At 35.8% G+C, this 17,519-nt stretch overlaps 1 protein-coding gene across 1 annotated transcript in view; it reads left to right on the forward strand.

Annotated features, from left to right (window-relative positions):
• Positions 1-17,519, forward strand: part of LOC149779943 (leucine-rich repeat and coiled-coil domain-containing protein 1-like) — a 476,629-nt gene that overhangs the window by 257,883 nt on the left and 201,227 nt on the right. Inside the window, exon 15 of the mRNA XM_089936640.1 lies at positions 1,426-1,542. Within this exon, the coding sequence (XP_089792766.1) occupies positions 1,426-1,542 (117 nt within the window). The remainder of the gene's footprint in view (positions 1-1,425; positions 1,543-17,519) is intronic.

The following is a 17,519-nucleotide window of genomic DNA, read 5'->3' on the forward strand; positions in this document are numbered from 1 at the left end:
TTACTCCAAGAGGTTTAAAAAACCGTCATATATATGTAAAAACATTACTCCAAGAGGTTTAAAAAACCGTCATATGTATGTAAAAACATTACTCCATGAGGTTTAAAAAACCGTCATATATATGTAAAAACATTACTCCAAGAGGTTTAAAAAACCGTCATATATATGTAAAAACATTACTCCAAGAGGTTTAAAAAACCGTCATTTGTATGCAAAAGCATTGTATATTACTGCTTTTTTGTTTGTTCAAAATCTAGGGACTTATTAGATAAAACGACCATCAACACTGAAACTTGATTATTTTTTTAATTGTTTTGTTAGTGAAATATTGATGCTGTGTTCTTAATGCAAGTAGTAGTGACATTTCTTCTTGAGAAAATTTCAGGCATTTTAAACAAACTGTGGAACCCTGTCCTTCACAATGAACTATATCAGTGAATGAATTTTTTTTTGTTTACCAAATATGTAATGTGTTTGGTTGCCTTGCAATCTTTGATCATATTTGTGAACGAGTTGGCTGATATAAGGTAGTTGAATTATAATATAATAAATATAATTATATTTATAACAGTTTTGATTTATCAATTCAAATGAATTGACCTGTCAGGTGACCACTAGCTCCCATGCAGGTAGGATTTGCATGCCTTTTAACTTTTCTTTTACCCCACCCCTATATTTGATTTGGTACCAAAGACATAATTAACATAATAATACAAAATTGGGTCAGATATTAAAAGAGTGTAAAACTACAGCATATAGCATGGCCAGTACTTAATTAGGTCAGCATTGTCAGTACTTAATTAGGTCAGCATGGTCAGTACTTAATTATAGAATTGTATGTGGACATAGCTGTGATGGTAGAATACATTTGAATCCAAGAGGGCATATTACACTTAGAAATGAGTACACTAAAATCAGGTTTAGATGCAACTAAAACTTCACAGAACATATTTATTTGGTGTTTATTTATTAAAGTGTTGCTACCAGGGAAGTTTATCCCACGGACATGTTCACTGGTCAAAATTTCACCAAATATTGTTATTTATAGTATACCGAAAATGTTGTTTGTAACAAATATTGAACAAAAATATGACATCTTATTAAACATTTAGAATTTGATGATGTTGATTCTAATTTCTGGGCTCTAACCACTGTCTTCAGTTACTGCATACCATGTATCATTTACTAATTTTGATAGTGGTGTTTCAAATTTTAAAAACATGCCTGCCCCACATTATAAACAGTTTTTAAGTTACATGGAAGCAAGATATAAAAGGAATGGTGTAGTTGAAAAGGCAATTATCCTGAGATAACAGAAAACATTTTCATTGGAAATTAAATTCTATCCACACCCCGAATTAAGGGTTAGTCCCTAAACATAGGGTGGGCATATAACGTGCTTTCATGTTACTCTTGCTTTTGCAGGGAGGACTTAAAAAAGCGCTACACACTTGACAGTAAAGAATTGCAGGAGGTGATTCATACGGAGGTCAAACGCATTGAGAAGGAACACAATCAGGAGCTCAAAGTACAGCAGGCAAAGTAAGTTAACAATGTTTCTGGCAAGGAATCATTAGTTTGCTTAAAGGCTGAAAGCTACGTTTTGATAACTTACAAAATATAAAGCATGTAAGTCGCATGCATACATATATATATATATATATCTATATATATATATATATATATATATATATATATATATATATATATATATATATATATATATATATATATATATAACTGATAGGATAAATCAATATATCACTAATGATGACCTCATGTGGCCAAGTCTTAGACCTGTGCAGCATACACAGTCTGTATATGGCAGTCGGTGAGACATGTTCCCATTGTTTTTAGACCTTTATCCCATGAATGTAAATCATGCATACATAGTGATCAATGACATGAAATTTTTGCCTGCAGGTCTATGAGAAATGGGTTGTTTTTCTTGTTGCTTTTGCTTTTGTGAGTCTTCAAACCTGATTTCTAAAAAAGGACTTGGAAAAACCATTTGGGCTGGAAACATTGCTGTCATACGAAAGCACTCAATTTGGGCCACTGTAGGAACATGGCTAACAGTAAGCAGCTTCGCCAACTGTGATTATACAACATCTCAACAGTAAACATAACAAATAAAAGAAACAATCACTATCCTCAAAAGGATGAATGTGTAATATTCTATGAGCTTGGTATAACACTGTCATGTCTTGGTATAACACTGTCAAGTCTTGGTATAACACTGTCAAGTCTTGGTATAATACTTTCAAGTCTTGGTATAACACTGTCAAGTCTTGGTATAACACTGTCAAGTCTTGGTATAACACTGTCAAGTCTTGGTATAACACTGTCAAGTCTTGGTTCCTGTTCATCTTGGCCACATTTACCCTATTTGACACTTGTATATAATGCTGCCTGTTTGCTAACCGTTTAAAACTTTGCTGTAAAATGCAGACTTGAAAGCACTTAACACCTGTATATACAATAATAAACACATGTACAGCTAATAAAGAAATCAAACAGAATGGAAACAGAAATGTACAATCTAATGTAATGTTCATGCATTGAAGTCTCCAAGTTGCCACACAAATAGATGAGTGTCATGGTCAATCATATCTCTTGCAACATTTAAATTGGTATGGTTGGTAACCAGTCTGTTTATAGTGTACCATACACAAAACATTTAAATTGGTAAGGTTGGTAACCAGTCTGTTTATAGTGTACCATACACAAAACATTTAAATTGGTAAGGTTGGTAACCAGTCTGTTTATAGTGTTACTACATACCATACACAAAACATTTAAATTGTTAAGGTTGGTAACCAGTCTGTTTATAGTGTTACTACATACCATACACAAAACATTTAAATTGTTAAGGTTGGTAACCAGTCTGTTTATAGTGTTACTACATACCATACACAAAACATTTAAATTGTTAAGGTTGGTAACCAGTCTGTTTATAGTGTTACTACATACCATACACAAAACATTTAAATTGGTAAGGTTGGTAACCAGTCTGTTTATAGTGTACCATACACAAAACATTTAAATTGGTATGGTTGGTAACCAGTCTGTTTATAGTGTCACTACACACCATAAACAAAACATGGTTCCAATTTGGAAAAAAGACAAATAAGTCAGTTAGGGTATTGTGCAAGTTAAGATACTTCAGGTAATATATATAAAACCATTTTGTTAAAAATATTTCACTCATCCAAGGAAAAAGTCATATGCAGTATTGTACCTGTGTATGCACCAAGAACACTGTAGACATGAAGTAAACAATAATGTTGACCTTGGAAAAAAATACTGGTAGTTTTACAGATTGAAAAGCAAATTAATTCACCAGTGAATTTGTTTATTAAAGCAACATTCAAATACATAGGCATTGTCAATGTGTAGCATGGGCAGACAAAAGGAATACAATGTGTAGCATGGGCAGACAAAAGGAATCAATGTGTATCATGGGCAGACAAAAGGAATCAATGTGTAGCATGGGCAGACAAAAGGAATACAATGTGTAGCATGGGCAGACAAAAGGAATCAATGTGTAGCATGGGCAGACAAAAGGAATCAATGTGTAGCATGGGCAGACAAAAGGAATCAATGTGTAGCATGGGCAGACAAAAGGAATCAATGTGTAGCATGGGCAGACAAAAGGAATACAATGTGTAGTATGGGCAGACAAAAGGAATCAATGTGTAGCATGGGCAGACAAAAGGAATACAATGTGAATTTGAAGATAAAGAAAACATGTCTGCAACATTAAGCAGGCCTTTTGTTATTTTCCTTATAAAACAAAGACTTACCCTTACCACAGTGATTTGTATATATGTAAGGAATGCATGTCCACTAACAAGATGGAACACGAGGTAACCTTTGAATCCCTAAAATGAACTAAGTTCTTAAAGAGAAAAAGGTTCTGATATGGTTTTCTAGAAAATGGAACAGACAGTTGTAACACTAATTAAAAAACTGCAGAAGACTGCTTCAGATGTAATTTCTCTGGTGACAGTTACGGCAGACATAGAATGACATATCTGACTAATGCATATAACCATGTGACATATAGAATGGTGTGCAAAATAAGAGCTTGGAATGCAAAAGGTCATTCTAACTTTTTGTCCACTCTGCTAGGATTTATTCGCATTGATTGGATGGTTAGTTTTCAAGACTAAAAAAAAGATTAGCTACACAATAGCGGCAGGTAAGTATTGCATACTTAAAATTAGTTTTATCCCCAAATAAACTACATACCTCCTTGATGGAAAGCTGTCACTGTTTTATTTTCTTTCACTTTTATGAACTGAAGGTTCACTCTCAGATTTCCAGATTATACTCTCAGTTTTGGACACAATAAGGTCTTTCACCCAGGTACTGAAGTCATACAGAGAACCCTATCTGTTGTGGTGTATATTTAATTTATTTTGTGTACCTGGCTGTTATCATATCTATGACTATAAAAATGGAATATTTGCCTACCTGATTTTCTCATGAATCTAAGAAGCCAGCAAGATTTTGATAAAAATTGTATTTCAATCCCTAACTTTGTTATGAGCTTAAAGTTCTGGGAGTGAACTTGTTTACAATTTGGTGGGATTCTTCAGAAATTTCAGTTTTTTAGAACATTCTGTTGAATCATAGGTCAAATGACAGTTTGTATATAAAGGAATTTGGTAAACAATGATTTATTCCCACTTTATGATAAGTCTGTTGAATCATTTATAGTTTTGTTCAGATATGATTTGAGAGGAATTATTTATTTAAATTATTCATTAGAATTGCAAAGTGCCCTTTGGCATTTTGGACTAAAACACTATCTTGGACTTATTGAGAACTCATTCAAAGACATTCAGGATTACATCATTTTGGTACATTAGGACATTCAAGACTGTTTGAATTATTAGGAACATTAAATACTTTTGGACTTGTAATAATAATAATAATAAAAATAATAATAATAATAAAAATAATAATGCTTTATTTATAGAGGGTGACTCATTAGTCAAGGACTATTCTTCCTTGAGGCCCTCTTAAGGAGAGTATAACAATGCACATTATATGAAGATAGCAATAATTACTGTTTATTTTAAATGTTTAGTATTAAAATACTAAATTCCATTATCTGTTAGAAACACATACATGCTCATGATATCTCTTCTTAAATGCTCTAATATTTTCAGCATATTTTACATGTAGTGGAAGCTTGTTCCACAGAACCGTACCAGAGTATTGGAAGCTGTTTTTAAATTGCTCTGTTCTTGGTTTTGGTGCTAGAAGGTTTCCATGTGATATTGATCTCAACTAGTATTTTGTTGAAAAAGGCCTGAATAAGTCCTGAAGATACTCTGGTGCAGATTCATGTAGACATTTATATTAAAGAACTGCCTTGTGAAAATCAATCCTGTCATATATTGTGAACCATTGAGTTCTGTAAACAATGTTTTTGAGGGATGTTACGTGTTTAGGCTCGAATAAATAGTAACAAAAGAAAGAGTGAAAACAACAAGCTTTGAAAAAACATCATTATTTCCCTGCAAAATTCTATAAAAATGAAACAAATGAACTTACAGTTTGAAGAATCAAAATCAAAAATAATCATAGAATAATCAACGAATAAAATTTTAAAGTCCTAATAACAAAATGTTCTAATGATTTCAAGTTCGAGTCCCAACAAAGAATCCAAGATGGAAGATGATGATGTATGCTGTAATCTGTAGTATTGAAATATATAGTTTCTTGTAGAAACAAGAATTATCACTCTGGTTTTGGAAATTTGAATAATTTTTTTACAAAAACTGTCCTTGTTCAACAATTTCACATAAGCACATGTATTTTCCAGGAAAAAAAGAATTGATCCTTTTGAATCCAAGTAATTTGAAATAACTCTAATCCAAGTAATTTGAAATAACTCCAAACAGCACAACATACAACTTCCAATATAAGAGAAAGCCCAGCTGCAACTGAGAATAATTCTCCAAAACACAGGTTATATCATCTTCTAAAACATAAAAGGGGTCACGTCATCATGTTCTAGAAGGTTGTAGAAATTAGGTACTTGTTAAAGAACATGCACATCCAGTGTGTGGCCATGATGAAAACCAATCATTTTACTCTAAGAGTTAAAAAATTAAAAAATTGTTTACATCTTAAACACGTAGTCCCATCATGACCTTGACAACAACCAATCATTTTAAAATAAAAATAGAACTTATTTACGTGGTTGCTACTAATTTTGAATCAAGGTCATGATCTATATCAACATGTGGATATGTGAGAAAGCTTGCCAGTAGCTTCTTATGGGTCGGTGGTTCATTCCGGGGTTTTCCCGGGTTTTTCCTCCACCATTAATACTGGCCACCATGTATAACCTATCGTGTGCTGAAAAATGGCATTAAACCCTACAACAACAACAACAACAAAACTTATCAATATGGTCATCCCATAATAAATTATTATCTACAAGCTTTTTATGCTTGACCTTTTTCTAACAGATGATTATTTATTGCAAGAGATAGTTCTGGGTTCCCTGACTTGTGTAGCTTTTGTGATGTCCATAAAACCATACATTTTGTTTTACCTTCATTAATTACCATTCTATTTTGTTGTGCCCAACTTTGGACTCTAATAAGGTCTGAGTTTAATCTCATTTGGATAACTTCAGTATCAGAACTTGATGTGTACAAGGTTGCATCATCTGCAAACAAATCTGTATTTGTGGATTCGTTATTTAATGGTAGATCATTGATATAGATAAGGAAGAGGAGAGGGCCCAAAACTGAGCCTTGAGGGACTCCTGAATGAATAGTGTGAGTTTGAGAGCTAATATTGCCAATGCTTACTTGTTGACACCTTTGGTTTAGGTATGATCTAAACCAGTTTAAAGAAGGATTGTTGAACCTGTAATAGTTCAACTTTTGCAGCAGAGTTTCATGATCAAAAAGATCAAAGGCTTTCTTGAAGTCAAGGAAAACATTCCCAGTCATATGTCCATTATCCATTTCCTTCAGCCAAAGATCAATTAATTTAGTTAAGTTCTGTTTGGCACAAGTGGTACTTTCTCAATCCTGTTGTGCTTTATGAAAAAGAAAGTAGGTTTCAAAAAATGTATAGACCTGAATGGCTACATGCCTTGCAAATAATTTTGACAGTACAGGTAGAATTGATCTTGGTCTGTAATTCCCTGGGTCCTCTTTTCTCCTTTCTTAAAGATAGGTGTAACCTTTGCACATTTCAGTATTTCTGGAAAATTTCCACTTATACAGTTTATGATATGCATTAATGACTTTGTTATTACTGGTGCAGCAATTTTAAGAATTCATGGACCATTACCATCCAGACCAGAGGATTTATTAATACTCAACTTATTGAGCAAATCAAAAACATCAGCTTCACTAACATTAGCTATTGACAAATATTTATCATCAGGAATTTTAGCTCTTACTAATGAAAGAAGAGCATCAAGTTCAGTTGGGATGTTAGTCAGGTTCTGAATACTGTTACAGAGATGATTATGAAGAAATTGTTGAACATTTCCACAATGTATTGTACAAATGTTGCTGTATCATCATTTTGCTTAAGTCTAGGGGGAAAACAACTGTCCTAGGGTGGGTTCAGCTTTTAGATGCTTCCACAATATCTTGGTTACAACTCTTACTTTGAGCAAAATCTCTAAGGAGGTATGTTTCTCTATCCCACCAGTATCCAAAAACTTTGTTAAAAAATGTCTCAGTGAACTTGATACAAAGAAAGCTACAGGACTTGATCAGATTGGTCCACGACTCATTAAATCTTCATCCTCTGCTACTGTAGATAGTATAACATTCATAATCAATTTAAGTATTGCAACCTGATCTGTCCCCATAATATGGAAAACTGCAAAAGTAACTACTATTCACAAATCTGGTTCTAAGGATGATGCTGATAACTAACGACCAATCTCAATACTACCAAACTTGTCAAAATTGATTGAAAAACATGTCCATGACTCATTCATGTCATATTTAACCAAACACTTGCGGTTACACCCTAATCAATCAGGCTGTAGACAGAAACATTCATGTGAGACTGCCTTGATCTCCCTACCTGATAAATGGCTTCAAGCACTTGACCAGGTAGAATAATAAGATCTGTATTTGTAGATTTCAGGAAAGCTTTTGACATGGTGGATCATGAAATCCTCTTGAAGAAACTGAAAATCTACCAGTGTGATGAAAGAACAATTAGATGGTTTACTTCGTACTTAAATGAGAGAACACAACATGTTTACATAAATAATGTTCTGTCTGAACCTGGAACAGTTAGATATGGAGTACCACATGGCTCAATTCTAGGTCCATTGCTATTTATTTTATTTACCACTTTTACTCGGGGCCCCGAGTGGCTGAGTGGTCTAAAGCGCTCACCGTTACGGATCACTGCCATCTCACCTCTGTCTGCGTGAGTTCGAGTCTCAGCCTTGGCTAACGTTGGTACGTGAGAAAGCCTGCCAGTAGCTTCTCGTAGGTCGGTGGTTCTTCCCGGGGTTTTCCAGGGTTCTTCCTCCACCAATTATACTGGCCGCCATGTATAGCCTATCTTGTGCTGAAAAATGGTGTTAAAACCTACAATAACAACAATAATAACAACAACAACAACCACTTTTACTAAGAGACTCAATATCATCTACAGATCTCTATGCAGATGACACAACATTGTCAGACATCCAAAACGCAAAGCTTGAACTCAAAATTTCTTTATAGAATGCTCTAAACAAACTGGAAAACTGGTGCACATGCAATGGCATGGTGGTAAATACTGGTAAAACTAAAATATTACTTATCTCAACATGGCAAAAAAGGACAAATCTTGATAGTGATGAACTATGTCTGACATGGAAGGACAAAAATTTGCAAATGGTCTGTCATGATAGACTACTTGGTGTTCTGGTAGATAATAACCTATCAGGTTAGTTTTTAGCTAATTGTGTTACCCTCTTTAAATAAGGTCATTATTATTATTATTATTATTATCATTATAGCCTTTTTATCGTAGTTCTCTTTTACCTTGTCTATCAGGTGCTTAGTTTTATTCCTCCACTTTCTATAGCTTTTCATGTCTTTTTTCTTGTGGAAATTATCTCTTAGGTGCCTAGCTTCATTGATCTCAGGGGTAATCCACTTGGATGTAATTTGGTGTTTAACCCTTTTTGTTTTAATTTGGGCATGCTTGTCTAAGGCTGCATTGAACATCTGATACCATTTGTCTAAGGCAGTGTTGACATCAGCTGTATTGTGGACTGATTGGAAGGGTTTGCATACTAAATCATTTAACACATTAACCCATGGAGGTTTTTGTCGTTTTCACCTGAAATTCGAGTAGGAAACACATTTAGAAAGCTATTTCTAAATACATCCAAAAACACCAACTTCCAAGTGATCATCCAATAACATACTGCCTAGTTGTGTTAGAAACATTGTTTTTCATTGGCTATTTGGCTTGTGCATGAGCAACAGGGTAAAAGTTTTTTTTTGTGTGTTTTGTTTTGCTAAACGGAGCCATTATTTTTGTGTCGAGACCACTGTTTATTCCAAATGCCCATCTTATCCTACTTTTTGCAAAGGTTCATCTGTTTGTTTGCAGTTCATACCGGTCTGCCTTAGATCTGAGACTAAAAAGTCTCAAATCTGGACACAAAATCAGATTCCAACCACTGGCAAATTTTGGGTAGAAAAAAATCAGGTCCTAAAAGTGAGGTTTTTCCCTCTGTATTTTGTAGTGCAACTAGAAATCCCAGATTATTTGGTACCATTGTAGAGCTACATCTGTCTACCTTTCTATAATACCACCGACTTTAGTGTATCATGCATGACCATGACACTACAGAGCTAGATGTGTACAAGGTTGCATCATCTGCAAACAAATCTGTATTTGTGGATTCATTATTTAATTGTAGATCATTGATATAGATAAGGAAGAGGAAAGGGCTTAAAATTGACAGCCATTGGTTCAGCATGTTGCAAATTATTACAATACTCTATAAAGCAAATTATTACAAATACTCTATAAAGTAAATTATTACAAAATCTCTATAAAGCAAATTATTACAAATACTCTATGAAGCAGTGAGTTTTCGAATTAGCAAGCAGTTGAATTTATCGGTACATCACTTGACCTTAAATGAGTAACAATTTGTATATTATACCTATAATTCAGGTCTAACTGCAAACAACAAAGACCCTGATATGCCATCACATAATACATAGACCCTGATATGCCATCACATAATACATAGACCCTGATCTGCCATCACACAATGCATAGACCCTGATCTGCCATCACATAATGCATAGACCCTGATCTGCCATCACATAATGCATAGACCCTGATCTTCCATCACATAATGCATAGACCCTGGTCTGCCATCACATAATGCATAGACCCGCCATCACACAATGCATAGACCCTGATCTGCCATCACATAATGCATAGACCCTGATCTGCCATCACACAATGCATAGACCCTGACCTTCCATCACATAATGCATAGACCCTGATATGCCATCACATAATACATAAACCCTGATCTTCCATCACATAATGCATAGACCCTGATATGCCATCACATAATGCATAGACCCTGATCTTCCATCACATAATACATAGACCCTGATATGCCATCACATAATACATAGACCCTGATATGCCATCACATAATCCATAGACCCTGATCTGCCATCACATAATGCATAGACCCTGATCTGCCATCACACAATGCATAGACCCTGATCTTCCATCACATAATGCATAGACCCTGATATGCCATCACAATACATAAACCCTGATCTTCCATCACATAATGCATAGACCCTGATCTGCCATCACATAATGCATAGACCCTGATCTTCCATCACATAATGCGTAGACCCTGATCTGCCATCACATAATGCATAGACCCTGATCTGCCATCACATAATGCATAGACCCTGATCTTCCATCACATAATGCATAGACCCTGATTTTCCATCACATAATGCATAGACCCTGATCTGCCATCACATAAAACTGCATAGACCCTGGTCTGCTGATGCATTAGGTGACAGACCCAACTTATGTCTGTATAAACAGTAACTAACGTGCAGTATTTTGAATATTACAATCATTATTAGAGTTAAGAAAACAAAGTATCAGGTTGTGAAGCATTTACAAGACAGATTACACGTCATTACTTTTGCCAATGACAATAAAGGTGCAAGAAACAGTTTTTATGTACGAATTTAATGCCACATCCACACAACTAATATAAAAATTCATAAAAATATAGAACACACTGAGATCAAAAAGGTCAATATTTTTGGATGGCTATAATAAAGATAGCTATAATAAAACAAAACATAAGAATATCATTCTCTTGACAAGTCAGTGGAAGTTTATGTACATACATCCCAACCCTAAATTTGATACATGCATTTTTCACATCCGAAGGTCATTATTGACACAGAAGTTATTACTCTGTTAAAAAAAATTTCTTGTGGCAAAATGTATTGCATTGTGTATATTGTGAGTTATGACTGCCTTCAAGTATTTAAATATTTAAAATTATGTGCAATGTCAGATGCTTCTTGGCGTCTTTGTATACCTATATAGCATCAGGACGTTACCAAAATTCCTTTGCAATGCTGCTTGGATGCCAAGAAGGAATTTTAGAGCTAAATTATTTATGAACAAATGACAGAAATACTATAAGTTAATTGTCAATGTAAACTGAAAAGGTTGTTTAAAGTGTTCTAGCTGACTGTGCAGAAAGTCTACACACAGTTAAGTAAATAATGTTTTAGAAATAATTTTAGCCTGATATAAAATAACTATTGTTGTCAATAATGACCTTCGGATGTGAAAAATGCATGTAATCACCATAATATAGCTAATGGTGATCAAAGTTTAATCAAGAAACACATGCTAGAACATTGATTTACAGTTGTGTGAGACCCTGCAGAGTGACATGTCAAATAAATCCAATGATACTTTGCCACTGAAATCAACCATATATTGTCCATACAATTTAACAGAGAAAGTGCTTCTCAGACTTCAGTTCCCTTGCATTTGACCTTTAATGATTGTAGTTTACAAAATGATTGTAAATAGATAAGGTATAGAACAAATATCAACAGTGGAAAATTCAGTTCAAGATAGAAGTATTTCAGCTGCTTGGCTTCTAATGAGGTACCTACCACAAAATACAACTCTTGTGGAAGCCAAGTCTGACATGAAAGTCATTCACATTTAGATTGGTATCTGGATGAGGTTCAAGCTGTTGCTTCTATCAGCTTGATATGTAAATTAATCCTAACATTTTACCATGTAAATTGAGACCTGTAAAAGGGAAAGAAACAAATGATACTAATGCATGTTTAACATGAGATGTTCTTAAGAAGAAAAACTTTTTTTATTAACTCCAGTAACCTTTCAAAAATAAATAGAATGTTTGAATCCCATGAATGTGAAAATGTTGTTCCCTGTGGTGAAAATTTATGTAAAACATACTTTTACCTTCAGTTGATAAAGTCAGAGTAACTCTTATTATTTCTAGGGGAATCAGCATGCCAAAAGGAAAGAATGATCTGCTCCTTTGACAACTTGTATTCTTACCATCAAAAGAATTGTTGATACACTGCTTTCAGCATGATTTTCCAAATACTGCTTATTTTTAAATATTATTATTCCCCATAAAAAATTAGGATTGTATACAATAGGATTTCACCTTGGCATATTTAATTTTTAAACATGTTTCATTTAGTGGTGTTGTTACAATTGTTATCTTTCACAAAATGAAACTTGGTTCATTTTTGTTATTGACCAATGAAGTATCTACTCTCTATTATGTGACCTTTTAACCTCCATTTTTTGTCCCTTGTTTGAGGTATTCATGTTTTGTTTTATTGTGCATTCACATCATTTGTAGCTACCATAGAAGATATAGTAATACCAAGCCATTCTTCTCCTTGGAGTGCACAAAAGGATGATGCCCTCTCTCCCCACCCCCCTTAACTCCATTGAGTTTGAGGTAGAAGCAGAAGCCTTCTATCAGGTGCACAAGTTCTTCTCATTTGGATTAAGAGGAGGAGGTCTGGGAATTTGATACGGCAGTAAAAGAAGTCTACTGCCTTTTACCCACTGACTTGTGCCTGAAATCATTTGGCATACAGTCCAAGAAGATCTCCAGGGCTGAACCATGACCAGACCTGCTTCTTCCTCATTCCTTGATAAGTTTGAGGAAATATCATAGAGGTTTTTCACAGGCCAAGACATCACTTGGTGACAAAGAGGGTGGTTTGTTCCTCCCTCTACCTTGAGATCTGTGATTTCTGCTTCAAGTTACCAGGCACAATCCCTAAAGTGATCTGCTAAACATCCCCAGTTGGATACTGGTTTGTCCCAAGTAAGTATCCTTCCCATAAAAACAATTGAAGTAGATAGCCAGGCTATTAGTCACCATAACTTCTCATACTCACCTATTATGAGCTACTTCTTTTAGTATCCCAATGGAGGAAGGACACATTTTACCCAGCAGTTTACAATGTGGGCTGAAAGTGGTGGCCAAAATATCCCATTTCATTAGCCAGGATGCATACAAATGTGAGTCAACTCCTAGGGACCATCCACAAACTTCTTCAGACAGACATAGCCTCAGCCCAATATGCAACTTCAAATGAGACCTTCTCGACAATCGGATTCAAAGGACAGTTGCCAACAAACCACTAGGAGAAAATTTGCTAACCCACCTTTCACACATCTCCAGTCATGCATACCTCACCCAAATATCTCCATAGGTGCTTATATAAGCACTTTTCAGAGGCATGGTCAAGTATCAGGGTGATTGGTGGGTCCTTTCTATTGTGAGCAAGGGTTACCAACTTCTGTCAAGGACCCCCAAGGTCTTTCAACAGTCCAGTCTGGTGAAATTCTAGGAAGAGATGCACACCCTTTTGCAGAAAGGGACATTTGAGGATCCTGAATAATCAGTCTCCCTTATTATATTGCCAAATCATCCACTACCGGGTAATACCTCCAGTTTTTCTTGGACCAAATGTTTTTAATCCCTGGTTCTGCCCTTCATAATCTCTTCACCACTCAAAGTTGAAACCCAAGTTGCGGGAGTAGTAGCAGCATATCTCCAATTACTAAAACCCCAATTGTCCAGTCTTTTTATGATTGGCTGATCAGTGATGATAAATGTCTGTTCTGTTGTTGGTCCACTGTAACTCAGTTGGGTTTTTTTATCCAACCTTGAGAGGTCATTTACATGGGAATGAGCTTCAGATAGATCAATTCCAGGCACTATGAACACAAATATTGTTTATTATATTCTAGCATGCCTTTACCTATTCATATTGTGAACCTTGAATGCTGCTGGTGATCTGGTTCCTCACTCCAGTTCCTCCACATGAAGTGGAAACCACTGAGATTCTTAGTCAACTTTGATTCCTCTATGACCAGATTTGGGGTGCTCATTTAGAGCCAGTAACTCTCCAGAGTCATTGGACTTGAGATGAAGAGGGTGTAATCCTCCAGTTGGGGTGCTCATTTAGAGCCAGTAACTCTCCAGAGTCATTGGACTTGAGATGAAGAGGGTGTAATTCTCCAGTTGGGGTACTCATTTAGAGCCAATAACTCTCCAGAGTCATTGGACTTGAGATGAAGAGGGTGTAATTCTCCAGTTGGGGTACTCATTTAGAGCCAATAACTCTCCAGAGTCATTGGACTTGAGATGAAGAGGGTGTAATTCTCCAGAGTCATTGGACTTGAGATGAAGAGGGTGTAATTCTCCAGAGTCATTGGACTTGAGATGAAGAGGGTGTAATCCTCCAGTTGGGGTACTCATTTAGAGCCAATAACTCTCCAGAGTCATTGGACTTGAGATGAAGAGGGTGTAATTCTCCAGTTGGGGTACTCATTTAGAGCCAATAACTCTCCAGAGTCATTGGACTTGAGATGAAGAGGGTGTAATTCTCCAGTTGGGGTACTCATTTAGAGCCAATAACTCTCCAGAGTCATTGGACTTGAGATGAAGAGGGTGTAATTCTCCAGTTGGGGTGTCATTTAGAGCCAGAGGGTATAATTCTCCAGAGTCATTGGACTTGAGATAAAGTGTCCCTCCACATCAAAAATATTTTAAACATCATGACAATATAAGCTGACATTAAATAAGGAAAAGAAATTAAATATTTTCAATATTGTAATTTCAGGAAGTAATATTTCCCCAAAACAGTTTCACTTTATTTGCACATAATCAGCATAATTCATTCACAAATTGTCATATGAGGATGTCATCCTGACCTTTAGGGGAAGCAAGATCCAAACTAACACCTCCATATGAGGATGTCATCTTGACCTTTAGGGGAGGCAAGATCCAAACTAACACCTCCATATGAGGATGTCATCCTGACCTTTAGGGAAGCAAGATCCAAACTAACACCTCCATATGAGGATGTCATCCTGACCTTTAGGGAAGCAAGATCCAAACTAACACCTCCATATGAGGATGTCATCCTGACCTTTAGGGAAGCAAGATCCAAACTAACACCTCCATAAGAGGATGCCATCCTGACCTTTAGGGGAAGCAAGATCCAAACTAACACCTCCATATGAGGATGCCATCCTGACCTGTAGGGGAAGCAAGATCCAAACTAACACCTCCATATGAGGATGTCATCCTGACCTTTAGGGGAAGCAAGATCCAAACTAACACCTCAGTATGAGGATGTCATCCTGACCTTTAGGGGAAGCAAGATCCAAACTAACACCTCCATATGAGGATGTCATCCTGACCTTTAGGGGAAGCAAGATCCAAACTAACACCTCCATATGAGGATGTCATCCTGACCTTTAGGGGAAGCAAGATCCAAACTAACACCTCCATATGAGGATGTCATCCTGACCTTTAGGGGAAGCAAGATCCAAACTAACACTTCCATATGAGGATGTCATTCTGACCTTTAGGGGAAGCAAGATCCAAACTAACACCTCCATATGAGGATGTCATCCTGACCTTTAGGGGAAGCAAGATCCAAACTAACACCTCCATATGAGGATGTCATCCTGACCTTTAGGGGAAGCAAGGTCCAAACTAACACCTCCATATGAGGATGTCATCCTGACCTTTAGAGGAAGCAAGATCCAAACTAACACCTCCATATGAGGATGTCATCCTGACCTTTAGGGGAAGCAAGATCCAAACTAACACCTCCATATGAGGATGTCATCCTGACCTTTAGGGGAGGCAAGATCCAAACTAACACCTCCATTTGAGGATGTCATCCTGACCTTTAGGGGAGGCAAGATCCAAAATAACACCTCCATATGAGGATGTCATCCTGACCTTTAGGGGAGGCAAGATCCAAACTAACACCTCCATATGAGGATGCCATCCTGACCTTTAGGGGAAGCAAGATCCAAACTAACACCTCCATATGAGGATGTCATTCTGACCTTATGGGGAGGCAACACCTCAATCTCAATCGTTTCATACATGACTTTGAAATCTTTAAATTGTTCACCCTGAGTGTATGTAATGAATAGTTTTTTGCTGAATTAGGTTGCAACAGTTTAGTTATGTATGCAGGTATGTGTCCATTTATGGTTTTGTAATCAAGAACTGCTTTTTAAAAGTCAATTTTTGCACTTAATTGCATTTGCTTCTTGGGACAGATCTTTTAAAAGTTACGCCAAGTTGCACTTAAACAGTGGAATTGATCTCTTAAAAGTTATGCCAAGTTGCACTTAAACAGTGGAATTGATCTTTTAAAAGTTATGCCAGGTGGCATTTAAATACATTTGTTTCTTGTAATGGGTCTTTTAATTAAAAGTTACACAAAAATAGAATAATGTTTTCCTAATTTCCTTCATCAAAATAATTTTTTTTATAAAAATCTCTGTGTATTCAGAATCAGTGTCAATTGGCACTGCAATATGAGGTCTGTCTTCCTTCTCTATACCCATCATGGATTTGATACTGAATGTTCTTCACTGTCTAATTCAACATAAATTTATGGTCACATTTATGAGATGACACAGGCTCCACTGTATAATATATTATTGTGCAACCTGATTTGGAAGACATCTTCCTGTAAAGGACACCTTTCAAAGATAAATCATAATGGGTCCCTATTGTTAATTTTCATATTTTGACCTCTTTATAAAACTCATCTGCCATGATAAAACTCATCTGCCATTATAAAACTCGTCTGCCATTATAAAACTTGTCTACCATTGTAAAGACAGATTATTGTGATCCACAGAGTTTCCTTTATAAAAGGTTTTACTTGTACGTATTTCTCAGCTAAATGATGAATCTCCCATTCTTTATTCTCAACTTAGCATGGAGGGGTTATTCTGCCATTTGTCAAGGAGAATTCCAGTGATGAATACAATATTGGCAAACGGCAAAAATCTATACTGCCTGTAATCTTTACACTTGAGTTAAAATCTGTTTGACATGGTAATATAAACTCACTTCTCCCCAGCATGTTTGCAAGTTGGATTGA

The sequence above is a fragment of the Sinohyriopsis cumingii genome, chromosome 16 (assembly GCF_028554795.1).
Source record: "Sinohyriopsis cumingii isolate HCF-2022 chromosome 16, ASM2855479v2, whole genome shotgun sequence".
Lineage (NCBI taxonomy): Eukaryota > Metazoa > Mollusca > Bivalvia > Unionida > Unionidae > Sinohyriopsis > Sinohyriopsis cumingii.